The following is a 21935-nucleotide window of genomic DNA, read 5'->3' as shown; positions in this document are numbered from 1 at the left end:
AAGTTGTACTACAACATGCTGACGAATGAACTTCGAGCTCGAGATGCCATACAAACAGGGAACGGCTCGGCAGCACCGGCAGCTCCTGCTCTCCTGCCGAGCTGCCGAGCAAGCGTGTAAACTCCTTCAGATTTCAGATGATGAGCGAATTTGCTGGAAAACATCGTATCGCAATGTGGTGTGCCACCCATCCGGAAGCACCGAAAGGATTACGTTTCCGGTGTGTGATTTCCCTAGCACTCTACCGACATCCCATTAACTGTGCTTCGGGTTGGTACATGCGGCGTGCGAGCTGTACTGTGCCGGGCTGCACCGTGTACAAATATTTCAACAGGATGTTATATTTTACTCCACAAAATGAAAATTCTGAGGAAATTGTTCAAATTGTGCATATAGTACGTGTACAAGGTTCTTCAAATGGGATGTGAATTTTAAAAAATACCACTTTAGCCATGGTTCAGGGACCTCTAAAGTTAAGTAAGACTGTAGCGTAAATTGTTGTTTTATAAATTACACCGCAAAGGGCACTAGATATGTAGTGAGATTTAATCTACCGTAATCGAGGCACCGTGTCAGAGGTCTCGAGTTCAACATAACCGTGACTTAACCGCCCAGGATATGACTTCGAGCGCGTAATCTGTTGGAGATTATTTCGCATGACGAATAACAGAAGTAAATAGAATTTTAGCCAAGCATAATAAGTACTTGCAAGGACTTGATCCTAGACATACCGTTAAGTGGATTTAAATTATATTCTTACAATATTTAATAGACTACAAATTATGTGAGAAAACGTCAGAAATATGAATAAAAATAGAAATACTTACAAGTAGTTACACAAGATTCTTCTTCTTCTTTGGCTCAACAACCGATGTCGGTCAAACGGCCTGCCTGTGCCCACTTGTAGGCTTGGCTTTCAGTGACAAATTGATTTCCCCCCATAGCAGGATAGTCAGTCCTACGTATGGCGGCGCGGTCTATTTGGGGATTGAACCCATACCCATGACGGGCATGTTGTTCAGTCGTACGAGTTGACGACTGTACTACGAGACCGGCTCACACAAGATTACACAAGACACAGTTACACAAGAGTTACACAAGATTAGTGATATTAAAAAAATCGAAACAAATTAATTGATTATCTTCAATACACGGGATTATTAAAAAAAAATTAAATGTTGTATTTTTACCATTTATAGACGTTAATATCCCTTAATGACCATGATATATCTATCAAAAACATGACATTCCTACCCCTATTTCAAGAAATAGATAGCACAATGAGTAAATTTTTCAATATTTTGGCTTTGGCAGTCAATTTTGAGACTTTGTAGAGTATGCATCAATACGTAAATAATTTCTTCAAAGTCGTCAATTAAGCAGAAAATACACTCTAGCAGAAATGTTGATTGGATCTTTGAAATATGAAGCTTAGGTCATCATCTAATACAATTCATTGGAGTCCTTTGAGGACTATATTTTTAACCTTAATGGTTCTTACGCATGTTAATTGAGTTTTAAGGTCCAAACAATGGGTAAGACTCATAGAGAATGATTCACAAGTTCCCCGTGAATTGCGATGAATCGAGTCATCAAGAATTGAACAAATATAGGGAACATTCTAATTATAGCGCCGAGACGAATACATCAGCTCCAGAGTCCTGATTTAGTTTGATTCCCATCCAGACTAAAATCCGTTACTTTCAGCGAGCAAATGTCTGAGATATAATATTTTTGCGACAGATATATGTTAAATAAAATAAATTTCATAACCCAATTTTCATAGGTAAATCATGAACTTAGAAATCGAAACAAAAATAAATTACAATTCAGATTGACAGCCCTTCAACAGCCCTTTTCCCATAGTGCCAAGGTCAGTTGAATGACGCCACACGCGGAGAGAGAAACAGCTCATGCATTTTCGCTTTCTTTCCTTCCACCGGTAGCAAGTGCCGAAATCTGCCAAAGTCCTCGCTTTATGCAACTGAGCTATTGCTGCTAGTATTGTTTTAACCGTTCGTTGTCTTCACTGATAAGCGTTGCTACCCCGTCAATTTCGAAAAATATCTTCATTCCGAGCTACAGTGAAGCAGCCGCCAGTTGAGTGCATTTTCAACCCCCACCGTCTGTCTACTCACCGAAAGCATCAGCCATGGGCCGTAAGTTCTGCGTTGGAGGCAACTGGAAGATGAATGGCGACAAGGCCAGCATCACCGAGCTGTGCAAAACGCTGTCCGCCGGTCCGCTCGATCCCAACACCGAGGTGGTGGTGGGCTGCCCCGCCCCCTACCTGTCGCTGGCCCGCTCGCTGCTGCCGGAAACGATCGGAGTGGCCGCCCAGAACTGCTACAAGGTGGCGAAGGGTGCGTTCACCGGCGAGATCTCGCCCGCCATGCTGAAGGATCTTGGCCTTGGCTGGGTCATCCTCGGTCACTCGGAGCGACGCGCCATCTTCGGCGAGACCGACGAGCTGATTGCGGAGAAGGTCGCACACGCCCTTGCCGAGGGGCTGAAGGTCATCGCTTGCATCGGCGAGACGCTGCAGGAGCGTGAGGCCGGCCAGACGGAGGCCGTTTGCTTCCGGCAGACGAAGGCCATCGCCGCCCAGGTCAAGGACTGGAGCAATGTGGTGATCGCGTACGAGCCAGTGTGGGCCATCGGCACCGGCAAGACGGCCACCCCGGAACAGGCGCAGGAAGTGCACGCCGCGCTGCGCAAGTGGTTCACCGAGAACGTGTCCGCCGACGTGTCGAACGCCATCCGCATCCAGTACGGCGGTTCGGTGACGGCGGCCAACTGCCGTGAGCTCGCGGCCAAGCCCGACATTGACGGATTCCTGGTCGGCGGTGCCTCGCTGAAGCCGGAGTTCATCCAGATCGTCAACGCCAGACAGTAGAGTAGAGCGTGCCGCGATCTCCAGTCAGTAGTGTAGCCGGGGGGAAGCGTTTACCCATTCCCCCCTCGCCAGTGTCGTCATGTCTCGTCTTATTTTAAGTTTCTCATTACGTTCGTTGTACCCGCACGCGCACTGAACAGGTTGTTACGTTTAAGCATCCAACCAAACGCAGAGTAATCTATTCAATAAAAGCATTGTCCCGGTGAAAATACTTTGCATTGCACGCCTTAATTGTCTCGCTCTACCCGGTTAGCTCCACATTATCGTAAATGTCCTCCACGCCTTCCATGGCTTTGAGCTTCTCTTTTAGCTTTTCGTATGCTTCCATCGCATCGGGGTTTAGCTTGATGGTGGATTTGGGGAAGAAGGCATGCTCGCTATGCTCCACGGAATAGTTTAACTTTTCCAGCTCCTTTTTCACCTTATCCAAATCCCGGGGATCACACAGGAACTGCGAAGGAAAGTATCAGCTCGTTAGTATCGACGATACAGTGACGTGCCGACAGGAGCTAAATCGTGTTACCCTTATCAGTCGACTGCTTTCATCCATCACTTCAATATCTTCGGCACCCGTTTCGATAGCGTGGTCGGTGCAAACGGAAAGCAGATCGTCGGACTTCACATCGGCCGGCGCAATCGCTTCCACAAATCCCCTCTCATCAAATGCATGCATCGTATCGAAGAATAGTGCACTGAAACAAGATTCAAGTCAGCAAATAGAGAACAAGCAAGCTAAATGAGAGCAAAAACTCACAAATTCTTCCGTAATATTGTTGCCATATCCATCTTCAGCTGGGCAAACCGGTCGGTGTACAGGACGCAGATGACATTCACCTGATCCAGTGCCTTAATTTCAAGTGTGTATTTCTTCAGCTCTACCGACTGGCTGGTGCACTTCTTCAGTATGCCCTGTATGGTGGCGTTGGGCATATTTCTCTTCAACGCTTCATCAATCGCTGCCCGCAGCACATTGTTGACGGCCGGGTTTGGTCCTCCAGCTGCAATTAGAAGCATGATCAGCATCTTGTCCGAGTGCCCCTTTGAACCCCCATTCTTACCTTGCACAGCAAGCCGAATTTGTCGAGCTAGTTTGATGAATAATACCGCCTTCCGTCCATCGTTGAGCGCCTTCACGTGTCGTATGTTTTGCCACTTCGAGTGACCGGCAAGGAGGGTTGACGCTTGATGGATGCTTCGTACATTGTGGTACGCGTGTAGCGATGTTGTCACTGCCCTCGTTAACCGTCCCACAGCCGAAAGCATCATCCAGAGATGAGGTAAATGCTTGATTTAGGGACGTAAAAGTATGCTTACAAATTACATAAACCTCCACTGTACCCGGCAACTGGGAGCGCAATGTTGTTGTTTACAACGTGACTTTGACAGCGGTTGACAGTTCCATGACAGTCTGTTTAAATATACAGTGCGCTCCGAAAAAAGACACATGTATCCGTTGAGCAAATTCAACAAATTGGTTTTTCAATAATATAATCAAGGCTTGGTGACTTTCGGCACGTATTTGGACAGTAAATTTCTTTCATGTTTGCTGTGCATTCAAAAAATAGTCTCTTGTGGTATTAATGCAAACAAAAGCAAGCATTCAAATTATTCCCTTAACTCCTCTTTTTGCACTCAGCCACACACAAATTGATAAATAAGATTGTACGAAGATTTAAGACAAGCAAAGACAATGATTGCGCTTATCATTCGTGCTTGACACGGACTCAAAGTTAAATGGTGACTTGAAGAGCTGTACTTGGCTGAGGTTGCTCAATTTCTTTGTAGCAATGATGTTCACCAAATTGTGTTCCTTAGCCATTCTTGGCATACTTTTAGGCAATAAATGCGTTGATGCAGTAAGCAATTCAAGCACTCGTTTGAAATTTACAATAGAACTTCAGGCGCTTACAACTAGCGTAACGCAAACGGCAGATTTTAAGTTGCTCTTCCAGTAAGTATTACTTTCCATTTCATTACTCTTAGCTCGTATGAATAATATTTTGCTCAATTGTCTCCCAGTGGCTGTGACAAAAATGGACATAATATTACCCTAACTTGGGATGCCGACGAGCAGATCAAACTAAGCCCTTCAATTATCACAATAAATGGATGCGAAAGCGAACACTTCTCCATCAACATCTCGTCATCGAAACAGGGACGATTTATCATCCGTCCCATAATTATCACCAGCAATCTCAGCGTCGTCGATGATGCCCGCCTATTTGTACAGCTCAAAGTCGCCCAATATCGCCCGCTGATAATCGTATCGATGCTCATCGGATGGACGTACACCGTCTGCTGGACAATTGGCGATTACTTTCAAGCTTGGACCAGCTACCGGCGCAAGAGCGTCGTCGGATTGAGCTTCGATTTCCTTTACCTGAACATCGTCGGCAATTGCTGTTACGCGACGTTTAATGTGGTGCTGTTCTGCAGTACGTTTATTGAGGTGCGTAAGACCCGCCTGTTGTAAAGTTACAATTAGAATAATTACCACCAGCCCCTTTCTTTAGGACGAGTATTTCAGACGCCATCCATTTGGGTTGAATCCGGTGGTGCCGAATGATGTGGGATATGCAGTGCACGCCGTGTTTGGAAACTTGGTCCTGATTGCCCAGTGCTACATATACCAGAATGGTGGCACCGTTGTCTCGACTGCGGTTAAACTGCTCATTTCCGGCTACGTACTGATGGTGAGCGTGTTCTGTGGCTTTGCGATCGAGGAACAGATGCACTGGCTTGACTTCCTGTACATACTGAGCTACGTCAAGCTGTCAACAAACTTGATCAAATACATCCCACAAGTACTTATGAACTACCGGCGAAAGAGCACGGAAGGCTTCGCTATCTCCAACCGATTGCTGGACCTTGCGGGTGGATTGTTGAGCCTGCTACAGATGGTACTCAACGGTTGGAATTATGGTAAGAGATTGCAAAACTGTTTGATCTAAATCATACTTTGATAACATCCATTATTTCCCTTCAGATGACTGGCAATCAATTGTTGGAAGTCCGGTCAAGTTTGGTCTGGGATTCGTTTCCATCTTTTTCGATGTAATATTTATGGTACAGCATTATCTTTGCTACAGGTCCCATAAGGGAGAACCAAGTAAACCAGCATAAAGCATAAGATCATTCAAAAACATAAAGTAACTCTGAGCGAGTTTATTCTAACGCCGCGCAAGATGCTTGGCACGCACCACCGTCCACCAAGTTACGTCCGATCTGTTCTTATCGTATTGGTTTATTTTATCGCATAGTACACATATTTGCCCAGTCTGCGTTGGGATGCTTATGCCGTCACTAATCTCATCTGGAGCGATTTATTCGTAACAATAGATCTGCTTATCGGGGTCTGAATCGCCCGCCAGTGGCTGAAAGATGCGCCTGACTCAGTGATAAACTGGTACTCCAACGGGATAGGTAGTACCCATAGCGCTTCACTCATGCACATCCTTTGGTGGGTCATTCTGGGAGTGTTCGTAAGCGGTGGTAGGGTACGTGCTTACAATGTGTCTTTATCGCTTGTCCCCCAGTCTGTGGTTGTTACATTTGGTGAAACGGCCAGTTTTAACATTGAAGCCAGGTAAGTACGGTGACAATGGTGATACATCATAGCACCTAATATCGTTTACTCCTAATTCAGTGGATATGTATCAATCCGATTTGATTTGCAACTGTGCTGGCCCCAAGATGCAGCAATGCAGATTGAATCCAATCAAACCATCTCTTTCGTGGAAGGCTGGAACAATCACTCTATCTCGCTGTTGATAGAACCGGTAAAACAGGGACGCTTCATCGTACAACCATGGGTAGAACCGGAAGGAGTAGTGGACGATACGCGGCTATTCCTGCTGATCAAAGTGGCTATGTTTAAACCATTGATGATCATATCATTGATGGTTGGATGGGCCTACACTGCCTGCTGGTCTGCGGGGTATTACCCCCAGATTTGGCTGAACTATCGTCGGAAAAGTGTGGTCGGACTCAGCTTTGACTTTTTGTACATCAACATAGTGGGACACATAAGCTACGTGGTGTTCAATGTGTTCCTTTACTGGAATACCTTTGTGGAGGTGAGTCATCGGTATTCTCCGTAAAGACACTTGTCATTATCTTGTAATATTTTTTTTTGAAAAACAGGACGAGTACTACCGACGACATCCCTTTGGACTGAACCCGGTCATTGGAAATGATATAGGGTTTGCGGTACACGCCGTGTTCGGTACCGGGTTTACCATATTCCAGTGTTGGATATACGAAACGGGTGGAAACAGTGTATCCAAACCGGCGAAAGCGATCATCGTTACCTACCTGCTCATCATCTTTGCGACGATGGGCTGTGCTATGTGGAATGTCATGCATTGGTTAGATTTCTTGTATGTGCTTAGCTATATTAAGCTCTCCACTACCATGATCAAGTACTTTCCGCAAGCTTACATGAACTATCGTCGCAAGAGTACGGAAGGGTTTGAGATCATGAATCGATTACTGGATCTCGCTGGTGGACTGTTCAGCATACTGCAGATGGTTATAAATGCTTGGAATTTCGGTAAGTTACACCCGAAAGGTTGTTGAAGTTACGGAATGACCAAACTACCTACATTTTACCTTATTTTCGTATTCAGATGATTGGAGATCCATTGGAGGCGATCCGGTTAAATTTGGTTTGGGGATCTTCTCTATCCTATTCGATCTGGTGTTCATGTTCCAGCATTACATTCTATACAGGTATGTTTCGTTGCTGTGTGACCAATCACTTTTTAACTCAACCACGTTTCGTTTGCAGAAAACGAAGCGTTAAAGTCCCGGCAGAGTTGCCAATGCTTCCAAAATAACCGCATTTGATTTATGCTGTGATATACTCCAATTACTACACGTTTAGGGTCACAATAAACATCCTCGACCGTACTTTGGTTTGTTTCATCGTATATTTGACAATACTTTACAATACATTGATACATCGCTGGCTATTTTCGCACGGCACTCATGCCTGAATGTTATCGTCTCCTGTAGCTTGCTTCATCGCTTCGATAAATATTTCCAAGGATCTGATCGCTGCGAAGGCGCCGGGGTTTGCATTCATTTGTACGCTCTATATACATGTAGAACTATATGACACCTAACGATATACTTTCTCTATTCGAGCATGATGATTGATTATGAATAATACATGTATTCGACAGCGGCCACTACCAATACCCGTCCAGGGTTTTACGTGCGAACATTGTGTTTCTATTATTATTGTCAACAACATAGCTCATTTGGGACTTTTTCTTCTCTTTGCAAATCTGTTTTTGCACAGAGATCGTGCAGAGCCATACGAGCTATACATATATGTATGCGTTACTCCTTACACTTCCTTTCCTTCACTAATTCGACTACAATGCTTTCGACACGAGTGGACCAATGCTGATCGACCACATTTACGTTAGAAATCAGGCCTATGGAAGCTCCGTTAAAAACAACTTTCTGTTAATTTTTTAAACGACAAAGTCTTTTCGCTATAATTTGAATACGTTTCATGCAAATGTTTGGTTTGCAGTAGTTAATTTTAAATAGGTTTGCAATTGTATAGCTTTTTGCCCGTTTTTTATTTGTTAGCAGTTACCAAGCACACGGAATAATTTAGCAATTTAGCAATCCTTTCCCCTATGCAATGTGTTTATATAAATAGCTTATTTAAACAGAAACAAGCACCATTCTTCTTCGGCGGCGGCGTAACATATACTCCAACTTGATTAAAACATTGATATGTGCTTTTCGTTGACTGAAAAAGAATTAAAAAAGTAAAAGCCAGTAGCTGTTCTGCAGAGCTGATTCAGTAATTATTCAGCTAGAAAATATAAACGTTGAGTGAACTTTTTTAAAACCTGAACACTGTTTCCCTGACTTGTGGACCTGGTTTGCTTCGAGTTGTTTGATAAATGGTTGAGATGTGCCTGACTGACTTCTACTCAAGGAACTATTGCGCTTGTTCGAGCAGAACGAAAAACAGTGATGGGAATGTTTCTTTGAAATGCAATTATTTCACACAATCGTCTATCTTACCGATACTTTTTCCGCGGCATTTTCTTTTCTCACCTCGTGGCATCCCTTCTAACGAAATCAATTTGTAACTGACGTCAAATTGTTAGAACATAATATAATAATTACTTTAAAAGAAACGAATACATTTTAACAGCCTTCAGCAAGGGATGGGACGATCAAACAAGCACAAATTAAAAAAAAAACGTTTTAAAACAACATAAAGATCGCTCTAATCCTTTCTCACTACTACTTCTGCGCCGTTCTGGAATGTAGAGCTGGAATGGCTCTATCCTCGTTTTGGTCGGCATACACAGCAAATGATGGCAACGGTGTGTTCGTATGATCGTATGGATGCATGTTTGTTTAAACCTGAGCTGGTTTGGTCTTTCCTACGACCATGAGCATTTTTTGGAGGAACCGTGTAAGACCCACTGGAAAAAGAGTTGGAAAGAGGAGTTAGAGAGAGAGAGAGGAATAAAATATTAATTAGACATAACACTCTAGTTCAAATTTAACTTATAATATGGTGAAGATATTGTTATTAGTTATTGTGGTGCGCTAGCGAAGTTTCGATCATGGTGCGAACTATTTGATCTTCGTTTTGCTTTGCTGAGTTTTGAAATTGTGGTGCGTATAGTAAAAAAAGTTACGTATGTAAGATTATTCAAGAGTGTGGAAGATTTGTATTCCGAGACCTTAATCCAATAAATATCTTCCAAATCCTTAAATGCATGCTAACGAAAGCGATCAAAACGCAATGAAAGTGTTAAGAAAAAGACAGACAAAACACACTCTCAAAACGGGATTAGTACAGCAAAACGGTAGAAAACCCTGTTAGTGTGCAAACAGCAAACTAGGGAAAGTATAAACATAAGCATAAAACTGATAAAAACCTTTTCGCGCTTATTTCTGTTTTGGCCGCACCACCATCATTAACTTTTGTAAACTCTGCGTAATTCCACCTGTGAACACGATTCCAACATTGGAAGAGAAAGAGAGAGAAAGAGAAAAAAATAACAGTTTATAGAAAGAGAGAAAGAGAGGGGATTTTTTTTAGCAAATGAGGAAAACAATCGATACTCTACAGCCAATCAGATTTAAACCAGGATGGCAGAACGGAGGGAAACGTTTCGGGTTGGGAATGGCTTTAAAGAAGCTTCTACAAAAAGCTCACATTTAGGGAAAGGAATACGGATTAGGGAATGGAATGAATGGAAAGGGACGATTCCGGAGAGAGTTCTGATAAATTTTCCTCCCATTTCGGTACTACAACTAGCCGTCCCAGACAGCTGATGGTACTGCTGGTTCCACCGGCACAGCCCCAGCTTACCCATCGAGCGGTTGAACCATTTAGGTTTGTTTCGCCACGCAATAAATATGAAGTAGACAGGAATGCTGGAAAGAATCATAAGACACCCGTAGCCCGTCTCCACCGGGCTGGCAATCATCGGGACGACGGTGACGAAGACGGTGGCGATCAGATACAGGATGGGGAAGATGAGATTCACCTTGATCGGGCGGTTCAGTTTCGGCTGCTTCCACCGTAACCACGGTAGGCACAGTACGGCCGCACCGATACTTAGCTGCAAGAAGAGCATGGGGAAAGAGAAAGAATTTAAATAATTTCACTGTCAGTTAAGTTGGAGAATCTTCCGCAAACGAAGACACTCACCCAAGTGGCGAACCCAACGTAGTTAATCAGGGCAAAGATGTCCGATACCGTCAGATACAGCATGGAAAGGAGCGCCATAATCAGCACGGCGGGCGTCGGTGTGAGGCGCTGTATTTGGATCATGGTAAGAATCTCCGGCATCTGACCTTCGCAAGCGCCGGCGTAGAACAGGCGGGACGAGGTAAGCAGAATGCCGTTCACCGCTCCAAACGTTGACAGGGCGACAAACACTGAATGGGGAGAAAAAAGTACGAGGAGGAAGAAGCGCAAGGCATCCGGAAATAAAATAATCGTAGGCGATGACGACATTCGATCCAGCATGATGCGGCACAAAACACTTACCCGGTATCGTCCACGCAAACATACCGAACACCCGATCGGCAAACGTGACGGCGACCGCCTCCGAGCCGAGCACCTCCTCCGGCGACAGGATCGTGTAGAAGGACACGTTGGTAAACACGTACACGACCGTCACCAGCGTGCAGGAAATTGCGATGGCACGGGGCAAATTCTTCACCGGGTCCTTCAGCTCCTCGATGATGAAGTTCAAATAGTTCCTGTGGGCAAATGGATTTGTCGCGTAAGAGGATTACTGTATATCATGGCTGGCATGTCTCTGGTCTGGCTAAAACGAGGCGTCCTTTGTAACGCACGGGGAATACATCTGTCTTGCTGTGTGTTGCCCACTGGTGAACATCATTAGGACTCAACTACAATCCATTGGGAAGGACCCATTGGGTCGCAACACACAACAATCAGCGCAAGAAAGAGAAATCGAACAATTGGAAATGAAAGCAAACTTACCAACCGTTGTAGGCAAACAAACCCGAATAGAAGGACAATGCGAGCGATGTTACCTCCGTTTTCGTGTTATCGAAGGTGAAGTGTTCCGTGTTGCCTGGGGCGAAAGAAGAAACGAAATGCAATCAGACACCGCAACAAACGAGAGACGATGAGAGACAGATGTTTGTTTGTTGCTCGCAGAAAATCGATAGAAACTAAAGCCTGATGGACGTAAAAACAATTACGGATAGGGCCAAAGATCTCGCAAAAAGAAGAGCATCTTGGTAGCCTGGGAGCAGGCACGACCCGGTTTTGCCGGAGAAGCGATGCCGGCCGGTCTAGAATATCACTGTTATTATCAAATTTAACGCACGCGAGATATCGGTCAGCGGACAATGATTTCATGATGCTCTACGGTTGGACCATCAAAAGACGCAGCGGTAGCATAAGCTAAATCAGCTAAATTGAATGTGGGCTGGTCTCGGCACACGGGCTGAACCACATTCCGACAGTGTTCGCGATGATCGTTTAATGCGGCTGACGGTGCACTCGGCACTGTAGCTGACATAATCCTGCTTAGAGCATCATGAGCTCCGTTCGCCAGAGTTCAGATTTGTTAGAGGTCAATTTTTGGCAATTCGTACAGAATGGGATGCATTAAAATTGTTCCGTTTGAATAGCCTTCCAACTGCCTCGTTAATGATGGTTAGTTGGGAATGGCTTTCAGCGGTGCCTTGCCGAGATTGTTGCCAGTAAACCACTTGATCGTGTGTAGATCCAAGATCAAGAGCTGTTGCCAAGCAACGTTACTATTTCAACGAGCCTATCCCTTACATTGTTGCAGCGGGAGGCTTACGCGATACGCGGCCACATTTCCGGTCCTGACAGAAGGCCAATAAAACGTCAAATCAACACACAAATGCCCTGCGACACAGCACCTGTTTGACTCCACCCCCCGTCGAAGAAGATAAACGGTTTACTGCTCTATAACCTGGACCACTCCTGGGCGACTCTAAGCCACCCCTGCATATAGCATCAAAACAAACAAATAAATCTCGCACACCTTCAACACTGTTTCCACGTGTCCGACCGGCCGGTGTGAAAGTGCTCGGCGTCTCCTTCACGCGCGCGTATTGTCGTCAACGGGTGGCACACACTTACGACGTAGTCATATCGCATCGAGAAAACAGCACCGCCGAGCCTGTTTTTGCATCGTAACAGATGTATCAGCACCTGGTCGGCTACTGATTTATGCTAACCATAGTCGTACACGCGCTCGCTTGCATAACTACAGTACAGGAGCGGAACTCTGGAACTTACCTTGGAACAGGTAGTAGGCACCGGCACCGATGATGATGAACAGGGCGAGCAGCTTCGCGTAGGTGAAGATGTCCTGTACCGCCGTGGCCCATTTCACGTCCCAGCAGTTGATGAACGTCAGCACCACTAAAGGATGAGCGGGAGATGTGCACGAACGGGTTTGAAACGAGCGAAAAAGGACAACAGTTTAAAATAAAATCCAATCGTTGACGGCCTGTGAGATCAAAAAGTAAAATTGTTGTTTCGCATCGAAATAGCTCCGAACGAACGAAGGTTTGTTCTCCGCTCTTCGTATTGCTGATTTGCATAAGCGATCTAAATCCGGTCCATAAAACGGTTGTCGCTTCTGCAGCGTGTTTGTCTTTGTGTAATGGATGGTGGTGCGTCGTAAAAGTAGGCGGAAATTGATTCCATTCTCGTGTCTCGTGGGCTGATGCTGTCAGATCCAGTCGCTGTGAAAGGATAATAAAGGATACAATTACGCGGATTACTTACGGATACAGCAGACGGCAAGCAGGCGGGCCGCATCCTCGGGCGGTTGGCATTCGGGGAAGAACGGCTTCAGCACGTACACGCTGAACGTGAGGGCCACGATGGCCTGCGAGCAGGGACGCACTATCATGCATTCGATCCAGAGCCGGATGAAGGCCAGGAACGGGCCGAACGTTTCCATAATGTACGCATAATCTGCGCCCGACTTTTTGATCATTGTGCCCAGCTCGGCGTAGCAGTAGGCACCAACCTGCAAAACAACACAAAAGCATTTGGTTTGCAGTTGTATTGGGGCTGATTGCGGTGTCCTTCCTGTGTTCCCACAAAACGCCCCCCCTCCCCCTCCCTCAAAACCAGTGCCAAAATGTTTGGCTGTCGCATTGCTCAATTTCGTTTCGTCTCATTATTCAATTCGTCCACCTAACGGGTTTTATGTCGGCGAATTTGGCGAATCTTTATTACCATCGCCACAGACCCAGTTGTCGTGCCGCGAAGGTTCCAATTCTTCAGACGTTCTCGAACGAAACGGCGACCGGCATAAACCTGTTTGTTGTGCCGATCGGTTTCCCTTAAGTTGTTTTGCATCCCGTCTCAGCCCGCCACCGACTTACCATCGAGAACAGCCCGGAGAGGATCCAGACGATCAGCGACATGTTGACGCTGCCCGTGTTGATGAGGACACCGGTCGGCGAGACGAAAATGCCGGAACCGATAATGGAACCGACGATCACCGTGATCCCGTTGACGAGTGTCATTTTGGGCTTGAGCACGATGTCACCGCCGTCGCCACCGCCGCCACCACCGTCTCCGTTCGCTGCATCCTTTGCACTTTTCAGCGAGTCCTTGCGCTGCTTCTCGTCCTTGTTCAGTGCGTCGTCCTCCATTTGTGTGGTCCTCGGTGTCCCGCGCTGTCACAACAAGCTGGTGGTAAAGTGGACGGTAAAGGCATGAGTGGGCTTCAATAGCGTAAAACGAGCTTTATTCACAGTTGTCGGCACTCCGTCCCTATCCACACGGATACGCGCGTGCACGCTCGCATATCATTACAACCTAACTAATGCTATTGTACACCAATAAGCAACCACATTGTAAGTACGTGCGGCCAAAGGTATAATTTTCTAACACAGATCAAATAAAACACATTACACTGTTGACAAGGAGGCAAGACGGACTACTGGCAGGCTGATTTACGGTCGGCGGCGATAGGCCGTAATAGGTGTAATTTGAAGGGGGAAAAGAGTGGATTAAAAAAAACAGTCGAGCCACTGTCGAAATAGCGAACAGTATCGGGATTGTGTAAACAACGCCGATCGTTGCTCTTCCGACAATGGAGTCGAACTGAACGCGGCACGCAAGGCAAGCGTTTGGCGATGATGGCCGTTCAGAGACAAATGGTGTATTAAAGGTGACAGATTAGAGACATATTCCACACAGGGTGATTGATAAATCCAATTGGAACTTGATAAAACATTTCAAATAATCTAATTTGATAAAATTACAAATTATTTTGAGAAAATTGTTCCACCGCACACAATTGTCTAATTCTCTTGTACTGATATTACGCACAGCATATGTTTCAAGTAAACACACGTTTCACACATAAACACCTGTATCTAGACCGTGTACAATGCACTCCCTTACAAAAACGCTCCTCTAAACCGCCTATCTAACTAATCGACGTAAAACTGCCAACGTTCACCGGCCGGCCGCATCGCACCCCTGCGTCTTGGTCGCGGCAATTGAGCTTCCGATCAGAAAACTTCGTCAATTAAGAGACGATCGGCTAATCGAAACGTGACGAAACACCTTCTTTTACCCTTCAGACCCCACAGCCACAGCATTGTATCGGAGCATTAGGCATCGGCAACCACAAGTACGCCACTCGTAACGTACGAAGAACGTACTCTTGTTTGTTGGCTTTTATTTAAACAGTTCGGCTTTAGTTTCAGTGCGTTCACTGATCGATTTTAAAATGGTACACCTAACGGGTGACTAAACGAGGCCTTGTACCGGGAACCACACATCGGAGGATGTTCAAGGGAAAACCCCCCTCACACACACACGCACGCGAGCGATTAACGTCACGGATTTTGCAGCTGGATTCATGGTGCGTAATACAACCGATCGCGATGGTCTTCGGGCTCAATACTTCCGGCAGCATGTAAGAGTTTCACAAGGGTTGTTTACAGGAAGGGGCACTTTAAGGGCACAAAAGCGAATCATGATTTCAGGGAAGGGTTCAAGGTCAGTATGGCATAAGAAAAAAGGGGGCTCTCTAGCATTGTGTTCTTCAACCGCTGCGAAACGATTGAAAGCGCAATTTAAGGCACACATCCTTGAAAACCACCGCGCAAAACACATACCTTCACACACTCACACACGCACCACAGAAGGTTTGAGCTCTTTAACACTTTTACGACACCAAAGAGCCTCTTGTAGTTGTACAATAAATTACGATTAAAACTTTTTCACTTTTCCCAGTACACCCGGTCCACTTGTGTCCTCACCGTTCAAAATCCCTAACGACGCGCCTAGAGCCCGGCTCCTGTGTAGCAGACTTCGCGGGCTTTTCCTTCCACACCGTGCGAGCGTTAACGTACGAATGCTTCGAACGGTTTCGACCGGCCGCATGTTTGGCTCGCTTTCTAACGCCCATTCAAACGGGTAACTCACCGAATGGGATCGGCAAAAACCGTCCCCTCGACGTGGTGGCACTCAGCTGTAGAGAGACCTCACCACCGGATTCCCGCACCGCACACTTGCCCTGCCGAGTGTTTAGAACCGGGTGATAACAAACATCTTCTTGGCGGCGGGCTGCGTGTGTCAAGTGACGCGTGTGAGTTCTGTAGTTGGGCTGCACGGGAGGGTGAAGGAATGCGATTTTTTGCTGTTAGAAAACAGCTTTTTTGAATACGTTTTTAGAGAACGGGTTTTGTTTAGGGTGAACTTTATCGAGTCTCCGAGCGGCTTTAAGCTCCAACACACCCCCCCCCCCCCACCCCCTCCAGAGGGTGAAGCCTGTGGATGGGTGTGTTTGTGCCTTTTTCGGTAATCAAAAGGCATCGCGTCGATATAGGAACGTGTTGAGTCACGTTTTTGACGGGGATGGGGATTTTTGTTCTCTCTCATCTTCCTTCCTACTGCTAATCAAATGACCTCTAACGTGATGGTGTAGGGTTTTTTATGAGCTGTTGTTTTAGGCTCCATCATATCGTGAAAAATTGCATAAAATTCGAGCCGAGTCGTTCTGCTCCCAAAACGTGTTTCACACAATTAGCGGCTTTGGTTTTTCGTGAACACTCGCGCAAATTCTTCCCGACCTTGACGACTCGTTAGATGGTCATGGACAGTGCGAGATGTTATCTTAGTAAAAACGCCCCCCACAATGACACCTAACGACACCTTTATTGCGGGCGAATATTCTCTTCCAGAATTGTACGCAATTGTACTCTGCCGCGCAAACACTGATAAGCTTTGGTCAAGCAAACAGTAGTTTCAGGCTGCAAACAAACAGGACTAACTGATGCACCGTCTTCTGGTACACTTTGCGATGTGCTGTGGACATGCAGAAGATGACCGAGTCAACACAGGGATGTAATCGATTTTTTGTCCATGTCACTTGCGATATCGCCCTTTCGGCACAAATCAGCATCACCAGCAGCGTCACGTGATGACAGGTTCGCCAGTGCGCTCGCGATGAACTTTTGCTAATGCGACTTTTCCCTTGCGAAAACAGTCCTTGTCCCTCGTTCTTTTCAGCTCGCGTCACGTTCACAACATCCACCCATAATTGATGATGCTTCGAGCACACTTGAAATGATTGGTATAATAATTGATCCCCTTCCTGCACCGAACCGGGCATTTTTCCGTAATGCGGCAATCGTTGAGTAGCTTGTTTGCTTGGGCACAAAACCTTCATTGATTCTCGACAAAGTTAAAAGTCTTTCTCTGAGGTTGCATGATCACTTTTTAAAGATTTTCCATTTTTTTTTTAACACACTTTCACAGTTCCGCCGTACCAGGATGCTTACCGTTTGCTAATTCCCGAGCGAATGGCGGCTCCCTGCCCGAAAAAGGACGTTTTCTGACTGCGATCTGGTGTGCGAAACGTCCTTGGGTGAATGTTGCGCGAGGGTACGTTATCCTTACGGTGGAGCGGGTAGAATTACCATACCTTTCCTTGCTTTTGCGACCGAGATGTATGACGTCTGAAGCAGGAAATTTCACAACTACAAGCACACACTCACACACACACACACACACACACATCCACAAATACACGCAAAGGCGCATGCTCCATGGATGCTGAGAGCCGTTCCTCGTGGGAAAGTAACGGCCATCACGTTGCCATGTGACGGTGAAGAATACGAAGCAAAGAGGGATGCCACTCAATACGAAGGGATGCGAATAACCTCTCGCAACCGGGATGTGTTACGCTATCCAGCCTTCCAGGTCATGATTCCCTTCGCTTTGATTGATAACGCCGGGATGACGGGAAGATCCATTGCCCATTGCGCCGTTACGCACTCAGACACTCGCTCCGGTCGGTAGCTCATTCACCCGGCAGGAATTCGTCCGCAGCATCCATCGACAGTGTGGCCTTGTGACGTTTCGAACCCGCGCCGTCCGCACAGCCCTGGATTAGTTTATTCACATCATTCTGTTTATTTTCGTTTGCTCTTATCAATTCAGAACGGTGGGCGAGAAGCAAAAAATCCGACACCAATTATCAGTTTGACAGCGCAATTTGAGGAATGTCTTTGAGGCGAACGAACTGGCACAATCTGGCAGTACCCGTTCGGAAAGTTTCACCTCGAACTTTGGCTAGTGCGTCATCTCTGGCTGGCGCCACCGTGTCTTCCAGTGACTGGTTCTGCTTTCCTATCCGTTCCGTTTTGCGTAGGGCGATGGTTTGATTTGGATCAAACCGCAACGGCAATTGGATGCAGAATTGGATGCATTGTCTTTGTGGTGTGTGTGTGTGTGGGGGGGGGGGGGGGATTACAAGCGCATCATCGATCGATGCACCGCGAGAGTTTAATGGCTGATGAAACCCACGCCGTGGCTTGCATCAGTGCCGAATGCAACCGTACTATCGCGGCGCCGCTCAGGGACCCTCAAGAGAGACGGCGGGCGGGCGATTGGAAGTCTGTCAATGTCGCCTGCGGTCATCAACTGGGGATAGGAATGGGATCGGCTGCGGTTGTCTATGTTTTTCCCGCAGTTTGGTGTGTACTTGTAATGGGATTTTTTGTTGTTGTGGTGCACACAACCACACGCAGGCAAATAATTGGACGTGATTGCTAACATCGACATCTTGCACGTGAAAAACAAATAGCTTTCGAAGTTGACGTGGAGTAATGCCACGATTTGACAATGATTTGATGCCGTTAATTTACTCACATGCGCGTCTGCTAATCGGCAAGCGAGTAATGGACGTCATCACCAATGCCAAGTGATACGCTCCGCAGTAAAAGGACTCGAGACGTTCATTCATTACCCCGCGGTGGCAATCGATTTATTGCCATCCACATGATTTTGTTATGACACGATAAATGGTCACGGAAGCTGAATCATTACATCACCGACGACCTGCTCGAAACAGAAACTGCTGTAAGTGCACGTGAATGCGCACGACAATAACGGTATCTACATTGTTTGATGCATTGTACGCGATAGGCGTTGATGTGTCTTCATCATTTTGAGCTTCACACAATATAACGTTTTACTTTCAATGTTAATTATGTAGAAACACTCTTAACTTGAAATCGACCGGTAGTTCATGGTAGAACCGATGTCATGGTTGATGTCTTGCACACACACACACACACACACGCCCCGAATCGGGCACACTTCCAGCCTTCTAGGCGTGCGACGACTGCGCCCGATTGCGCAAAAAGCCCAGCTGGTGGTTTCGCTTATTATTAGTGGCCATTATCCCGACATTGACCGTTTGTTGATCGAAAGCTCAAGATCGCCTTGGTGACGGTATAGCGCCCAAAGCGCGGAGCTTTTCATCCGTTCTTGGGTGGCAACTTGTTACCGGCATAACACCCTTTGCCTAATGCACATGTGTTTTGAGCGGGTTGACAGGTTGTTGGTTATCAGCTTACCATATCGTCGTGTTGCTTTCAGTAGATGCTTACCGGATCGCTTGAGAGGTGGTCTTCTATGTACACATGGAGCGGCAGCACGTCCATCTGAGTGGCAGAACATAATTGCTTACTGTAATTGCGGTGCAAATTACGCATCGATTAAAGCGACTGCTCGGCAAACAGACGAGCGATGGAATTAACGAGCGGTTGATAAACGTGCTAACGAGCGCTGGCCGGCACAACATTTTATGCGATCGTGAACGGAAAGGGAAAGCGACAGGGCGCGGGTTTAGAACTCTTTACACGTGTGTGATGAGTTAATTATATCAGTTCACTGTTTTAGCAGAGCAATTTTCATCATAAATGCCATAAGAAGACTTGCGATTTGTGGGTGCAATGTAAAAAAGATCGAACGATGTAAATAAGATGTAATTTTTAGAATAACGCAAAAAACAAGATTTTTTCTGAATCGGTGAAATAGTTTAATCCACGGTTGTTAAATAACGTTGTATATTTTTTTTTTGTATCTATTTTAAACATTGGCCCTAAAAGATCACTTTAACTAAGTCGGTATTATGTTGTACTCGATTTGATTGGTTAATGTGTCCAAAAATGTTCTTCCAAAAGAATACAATAAACATGAAACAAATGATTCCTCTTGCTGCTAAATGTCCCCGTAACATGAGTTTGATTGTTCGTCCATACAATTATGCATCAAATGTTCCCACGGTCAGGTTTACCGAGCGTATGAGCATTACCAAAGTGTCGTGACGCAGTTCCGTCACTAGTTTCCCTCGATCCTGGCGATAATAACCGAGTGAGATGTACCATTCATGACAAATCCATCACAACACAGCAGCCATGCGCCAACAAAATGTGCCAAACTTACTGGTCAGTTTGAAAACTTTCCAATCAATTTCAAATTTGGCCACAGTTTTTGAATTTCGAAGTTGTTCCGGGAAACGAACCGTTAAAATTGAAATATTGCACCCGGCTTCAACGCAACACATTTCACACAATATTGCATGCAATCTTTCGTAGAAAAAGGAAAAAAAAGTGGTTCGCGACAATCGCGCAGCGAGTCGCAAATTGCGGCACGTGTTCGCTCTGTTCCTGCGTCGACTTTTTCATGTAAGTAGGAAGTCCCTGTGAGAAAAACGTATTGTTTTAGAATATAGTATGCAGAAAATTGAGGTGACGCTTTAAAGTTCATTTCTTTCGGAATTTTGCTTTATTCGTGTATTTGTTTGAGCTCTTTTTTCTCCTAAGAAACTAATAAAAACTCCGAAGGTCGCCTCTATTACACTGCAAAACCTTCAGCTCCTATTACGTGTCCAGCATTACGAGCAATGAATTACTCATAGAAAGCAATTAACTTTCGTGGTATTATTTTGAGCTCCGAGCTCCGTTGTTCCTGAAATACACACCATTCCATCTTCCAAAGAACGTTGAATACGACTTCCCCGAGTAGAACCCTTCACCTACTCTACACACCACCACCACACTAGCACATCCAACCGGATTACAGAACAGCTCCAAACGCCGTTTGCTCAATCTGTAAGTGTACTTTTTTCACACACAAACACACACACACACACTCACTCACTTTCTTCCTCCGCACGCAATCGGTAATAAATGACAATCAGGAGACTTACTCATAAAAACTACCGAACGCACATGTGCACCGCCGGATTGGTTACGCTTGCCTGGCAAACGACCAGCCAGATGAGCCGCACACCAGCCACAGCGCTCCCCTGATCTGCGCCTCGTAACTGATCTGCGCTAACAATGGCCAAACCGGCACAGTAGTTGTGATACTTGGTTGCTCGACCGACTTAATGTGTAGATGCAGATTGTTTGCTTCTCTCCAACGCACAGTTCCTGCTGGTAGACGGTGCACGCTGGATGTACACGCTGCGATGAGTTGCTGCTGTTTGGTCGTTTCCTACCATTTGATCGTCAATTTAGTGGACCGTTTTTCGGAGGTGTTGCGCGATCTCGTGTACTGCCGTTGTCGACGGGCAGAGCAGTTTGATGACTGTGAAGTGACGGCGGGCGATTCCGTTGAGCCGACGGTCCAGCTGTCTTCGGCCGGTGTGTTGACAAACAAACCACGCTACGTGGTGATCAACGATACGGTTGAGCTAGAACCCTTTTACTACGACATCGATCGACGATACTGTGAGCTACTTTTGCGGGATCGTCCCGCCGGGACGTGTATAGTGAGACCGTTCAAGCTAAAAGTAAGACCATTACTCAGTGCCGATTTGTGGTCAAATCTTTATTTAACTTCTTGCATTATGATCTCCAAACGCAGCACGAAACGATTCGCTACATCCTTTCGATCCGTGCGCCGGACACTTACTTCCACCTGTTTATTCGACACGCCGGCAAGAATGGCATGTACGCCCTCGGGTTGGAAAAGGAGCAGGAAAAGCGGTTCAAGTTTCCCACCGACATCGTGCGCTACTACCAAGCCCACCTGCTCGAGTGTAGCCGGGCTAGCCGGGTGTGCACGAAGCTGCAGCTTCAGCCGCTACCGATTTCGGACGTGCTCGAGGCGCGACGACCCAACGCTCCAGCAAAGACGACTTAAAAAGTATACAAATAAAATTTTATTTCCACAGTAAAAATACACCCAGAAAAG

At 46.1% G+C, this 21935-nt stretch overlaps 6 protein-coding genes across 10 annotated transcripts; 4 read left to right on the top strand and 2 right to left on the bottom strand.

Annotated features, from left to right (window-relative positions):
• Nucleotides 1–1900: 1900 nt before the first annotated feature.
• Nucleotides 1901–3107, top strand: LOC120961663 (triosephosphate isomerase). The gene has a single exon (XM_040385593.2). The coding sequence runs from the start codon at nucleotides 2153–2155 to the stop codon at nucleotides 2894–2896; it is 744 nt and encodes a 247-aa protein (XP_040241527.1). The 5' UTR covers nucleotides 1901–2152; the 3' UTR covers nucleotides 2897–3107.
• LOC120961662 (probable transcriptional regulatory protein TTE1135) lies at nucleotides 3038–4257 on the bottom strand. The gene is made up of 4 exons (XM_040385592.2): nucleotides 3955–4257; nucleotides 3651–3894; nucleotides 3420–3588; nucleotides 3038–3347 (listed from the first exon to the last, which is right to left on the bottom strand). Exons 1-4 carry the CDS (start codon nucleotides 4160–4162, stop codon nucleotides 3138–3140), a joined length of 831 nt encoding a protein of 276 aa, XP_040241526.1. The 5' UTR covers nucleotides 4163–4257; the 3' UTR covers nucleotides 3038–3137.
• A 97-nt stretch (nucleotides 4258–4354) lies between these two features.
• LOC120961661 (cystinosin homolog) lies at nucleotides 4355–6049 on the top strand. Its single transcript, XM_040385591.2, has 4 exons — nucleotides 4355–4847; nucleotides 4916–5345; nucleotides 5410–5818; nucleotides 5883–6049. Exons 1-4 carry the CDS (start codon nucleotides 4684–4686, stop codon nucleotides 6017–6019), a joined length of 1140 nt encoding a protein of 379 aa, XP_040241525.2. The 5' UTR covers nucleotides 4355–4683; the 3' UTR covers nucleotides 6020–6049.
• A 24-nt stretch (nucleotides 6050–6073) lies between these two features.
• LOC120961660 (cystinosin homolog) lies at nucleotides 6074–7827 on the top strand. The gene is made up of 5 exons (XM_049607344.1): nucleotides 6074–6482; nucleotides 6543–6972; nucleotides 7040–7448; nucleotides 7525–7627; nucleotides 7686–7827. Exons 1-5 carry the CDS (start codon nucleotides 6343–6345, stop codon nucleotides 7732–7734), a joined length of 1131 nt encoding a protein of 376 aa, XP_049463301.1. The 5' UTR covers nucleotides 6074–6342; the 3' UTR covers nucleotides 7735–7827.
• LOC120961658 (Y+L amino acid transporter 2) lies at nucleotides 7806–17340 on the bottom strand. Of its 5 annotated transcripts, none has more exons than XM_040385589.2 (10): nucleotides 15701–15814; nucleotides 13805–14114; nucleotides 13197–13443; nucleotides 12702–12827; nucleotides 11403–11496; nucleotides 10941–11155; nucleotides 10599–10828; nucleotides 10257–10509; nucleotides 9820–9888; nucleotides 7806–9357 (listed from the first exon to the last, which is right to left on the bottom strand). In XM_040385589.2, the coding sequence occupies exons 2-9, from the start codon at nucleotides 14075–14077 to the stop codon at nucleotides 9830–9832; spliced, it is 1497 nt and encodes a 498-aa protein (XP_040241523.2). In that variant the 5' UTR covers nucleotides 14078–14114; nucleotides 15701–15814; the 3' UTR covers nucleotides 7806–9357; nucleotides 9820–9829. The 5 variants fall into 5 exon arrangements, with proteins under 5 accessions (XP_040241523.2, XP_040241520.2, XP_040241518.2 ...); XM_040385586.2 differs by lacking the exon at nucleotides 9820–9888 and adding an exon at nucleotides 15557–15625 and having other exon boundaries at nucleotides 15701–15813; XM_040385584.2 differs by lacking the exons at nucleotides 9820–9888; nucleotides 15701–15814 and adding an exon at nucleotides 17225–17340.
• Nucleotides 17341–17450: 110 nt separating this feature from the next.
• LOC120951528 (uncharacterized) lies at nucleotides 17451–21914 on the top strand. The gene is made up of 2 exons (XM_040370302.2): nucleotides 17451–21531; nucleotides 21606–21914. Exons 1-2 carry the CDS (start codon nucleotides 21127–21129, stop codon nucleotides 21882–21884), a joined length of 684 nt encoding a protein of 227 aa, XP_040226236.2. The 5' UTR covers nucleotides 17451–21126; the 3' UTR covers nucleotides 21885–21914.
• Nucleotides 21915–21935: the final 21 nt, after the last annotated feature.

The sequence above is a fragment of the Anopheles coluzzii genome, chromosome 2, assembly GCF_943734685.1.
Source record: "Anopheles coluzzii chromosome 2, AcolN3, whole genome shotgun sequence".
NCBI classification, from domain to species: domain Eukaryota; kingdom Metazoa; phylum Arthropoda; class Insecta; order Diptera; family Culicidae; genus Anopheles; species Anopheles coluzzii.
This window is presented reverse-complemented; position numbering and strand designations above follow the sequence as displayed.

Coding starts and splice junctions, on each gene's coding strand:
- LOC120961660 (XM_049607344.1), top strand. CDS start 6,343: ATGCACATCCTTTGGTGGGTCATTCTGGGAGTGTTCGTAAGCGGTGGT. Junction 6,973..7,039: donor ACTGGAATACCTTTGTGGAG/GTGAGTCATCGG, acceptor TTTGAAAAACAG/GACGAGTACTACCGACGACA. Junction 7,449..7,524: donor TATAAATGCTTGGAATTTCG/GTAAGTTACACC, acceptor TTTCGTATTCAG/ATGATTGGAGATCCATTGGA.
- LOC120961662 (XM_040385592.2), bottom strand. CDS start 4,162: ATGATGCTTTCGGCTGTGGGACGGTTAACGAGGGCAGTGACAACATCG. Junction 3,895..3,954: donor AATTCGGCTTGCTGTGCAAG/GTAAGAATGGGG, acceptor TTCTAATTGCAG/CTGGAGGACCAAACCCGGCC. Junction 3,348..3,419: donor AAAGCAGTCGACTGATAAGG/GTAACACGATTT, acceptor TTTCCTTCGCAG/TTCCTGTGTGATCCCCGGGA.
- LOC120951528 (XM_040370302.2), top strand. CDS start 21,127: ATGTGTAGATGCAGATTGTTTGCTTCTCTCCAACGCACAGTTCCTGCT. Junction 21,532..21,605: donor TGAGACCGTTCAAGCTAAAA/GTAAGACCATTA, acceptor CTCCAAACGCAG/CACGAAACGATTCGCTACAT.
- LOC120961658 (XM_040385584.2), bottom strand. CDS start 14,077: ATGGAGGACGACGCACTGAACAAGGACGAGAAGCAGCGCAAGGACTCG. Junction 11,156..11,402: donor TTGTTTGCCTACAACGGTTG/GTAAGTTTGCTT, acceptor ATTTGCCCACAG/GAACTATTTGAACTTCATCA. Junction 10,510..10,598: donor ACGTTGGGTTCGCCACTTGG/GTGAGTGTCTTC, acceptor CTCTTCTTGCAG/CTAAGTATCGGTGCGGCCGT.
- LOC120961663 (XM_040385593.2), top strand. CDS start 2,153: ATGGGCCGTAAGTTCTGCGTTGGAGGCAACTGGAAGATGAATGGCGAC.
- LOC120961661 (XM_040385591.2), top strand. CDS start 4,684: ATGATGTTCACCAAATTGTGTTCCTTAGCCATTCTTGGCATACTTTTA. Junction 4,848..4,915: donor GATTTTAAGTTGCTCTTCCA/GTAAGTATTACT, acceptor ATTGTCTCCCAG/TGGCTGTGACAAAAATGGAC. Junction 5,819..5,882: donor ACTCAACGGTTGGAATTATG/GTAAGAGATTGC, acceptor ATTTCCCTTCAG/ATGACTGGCAATCAATTGTT.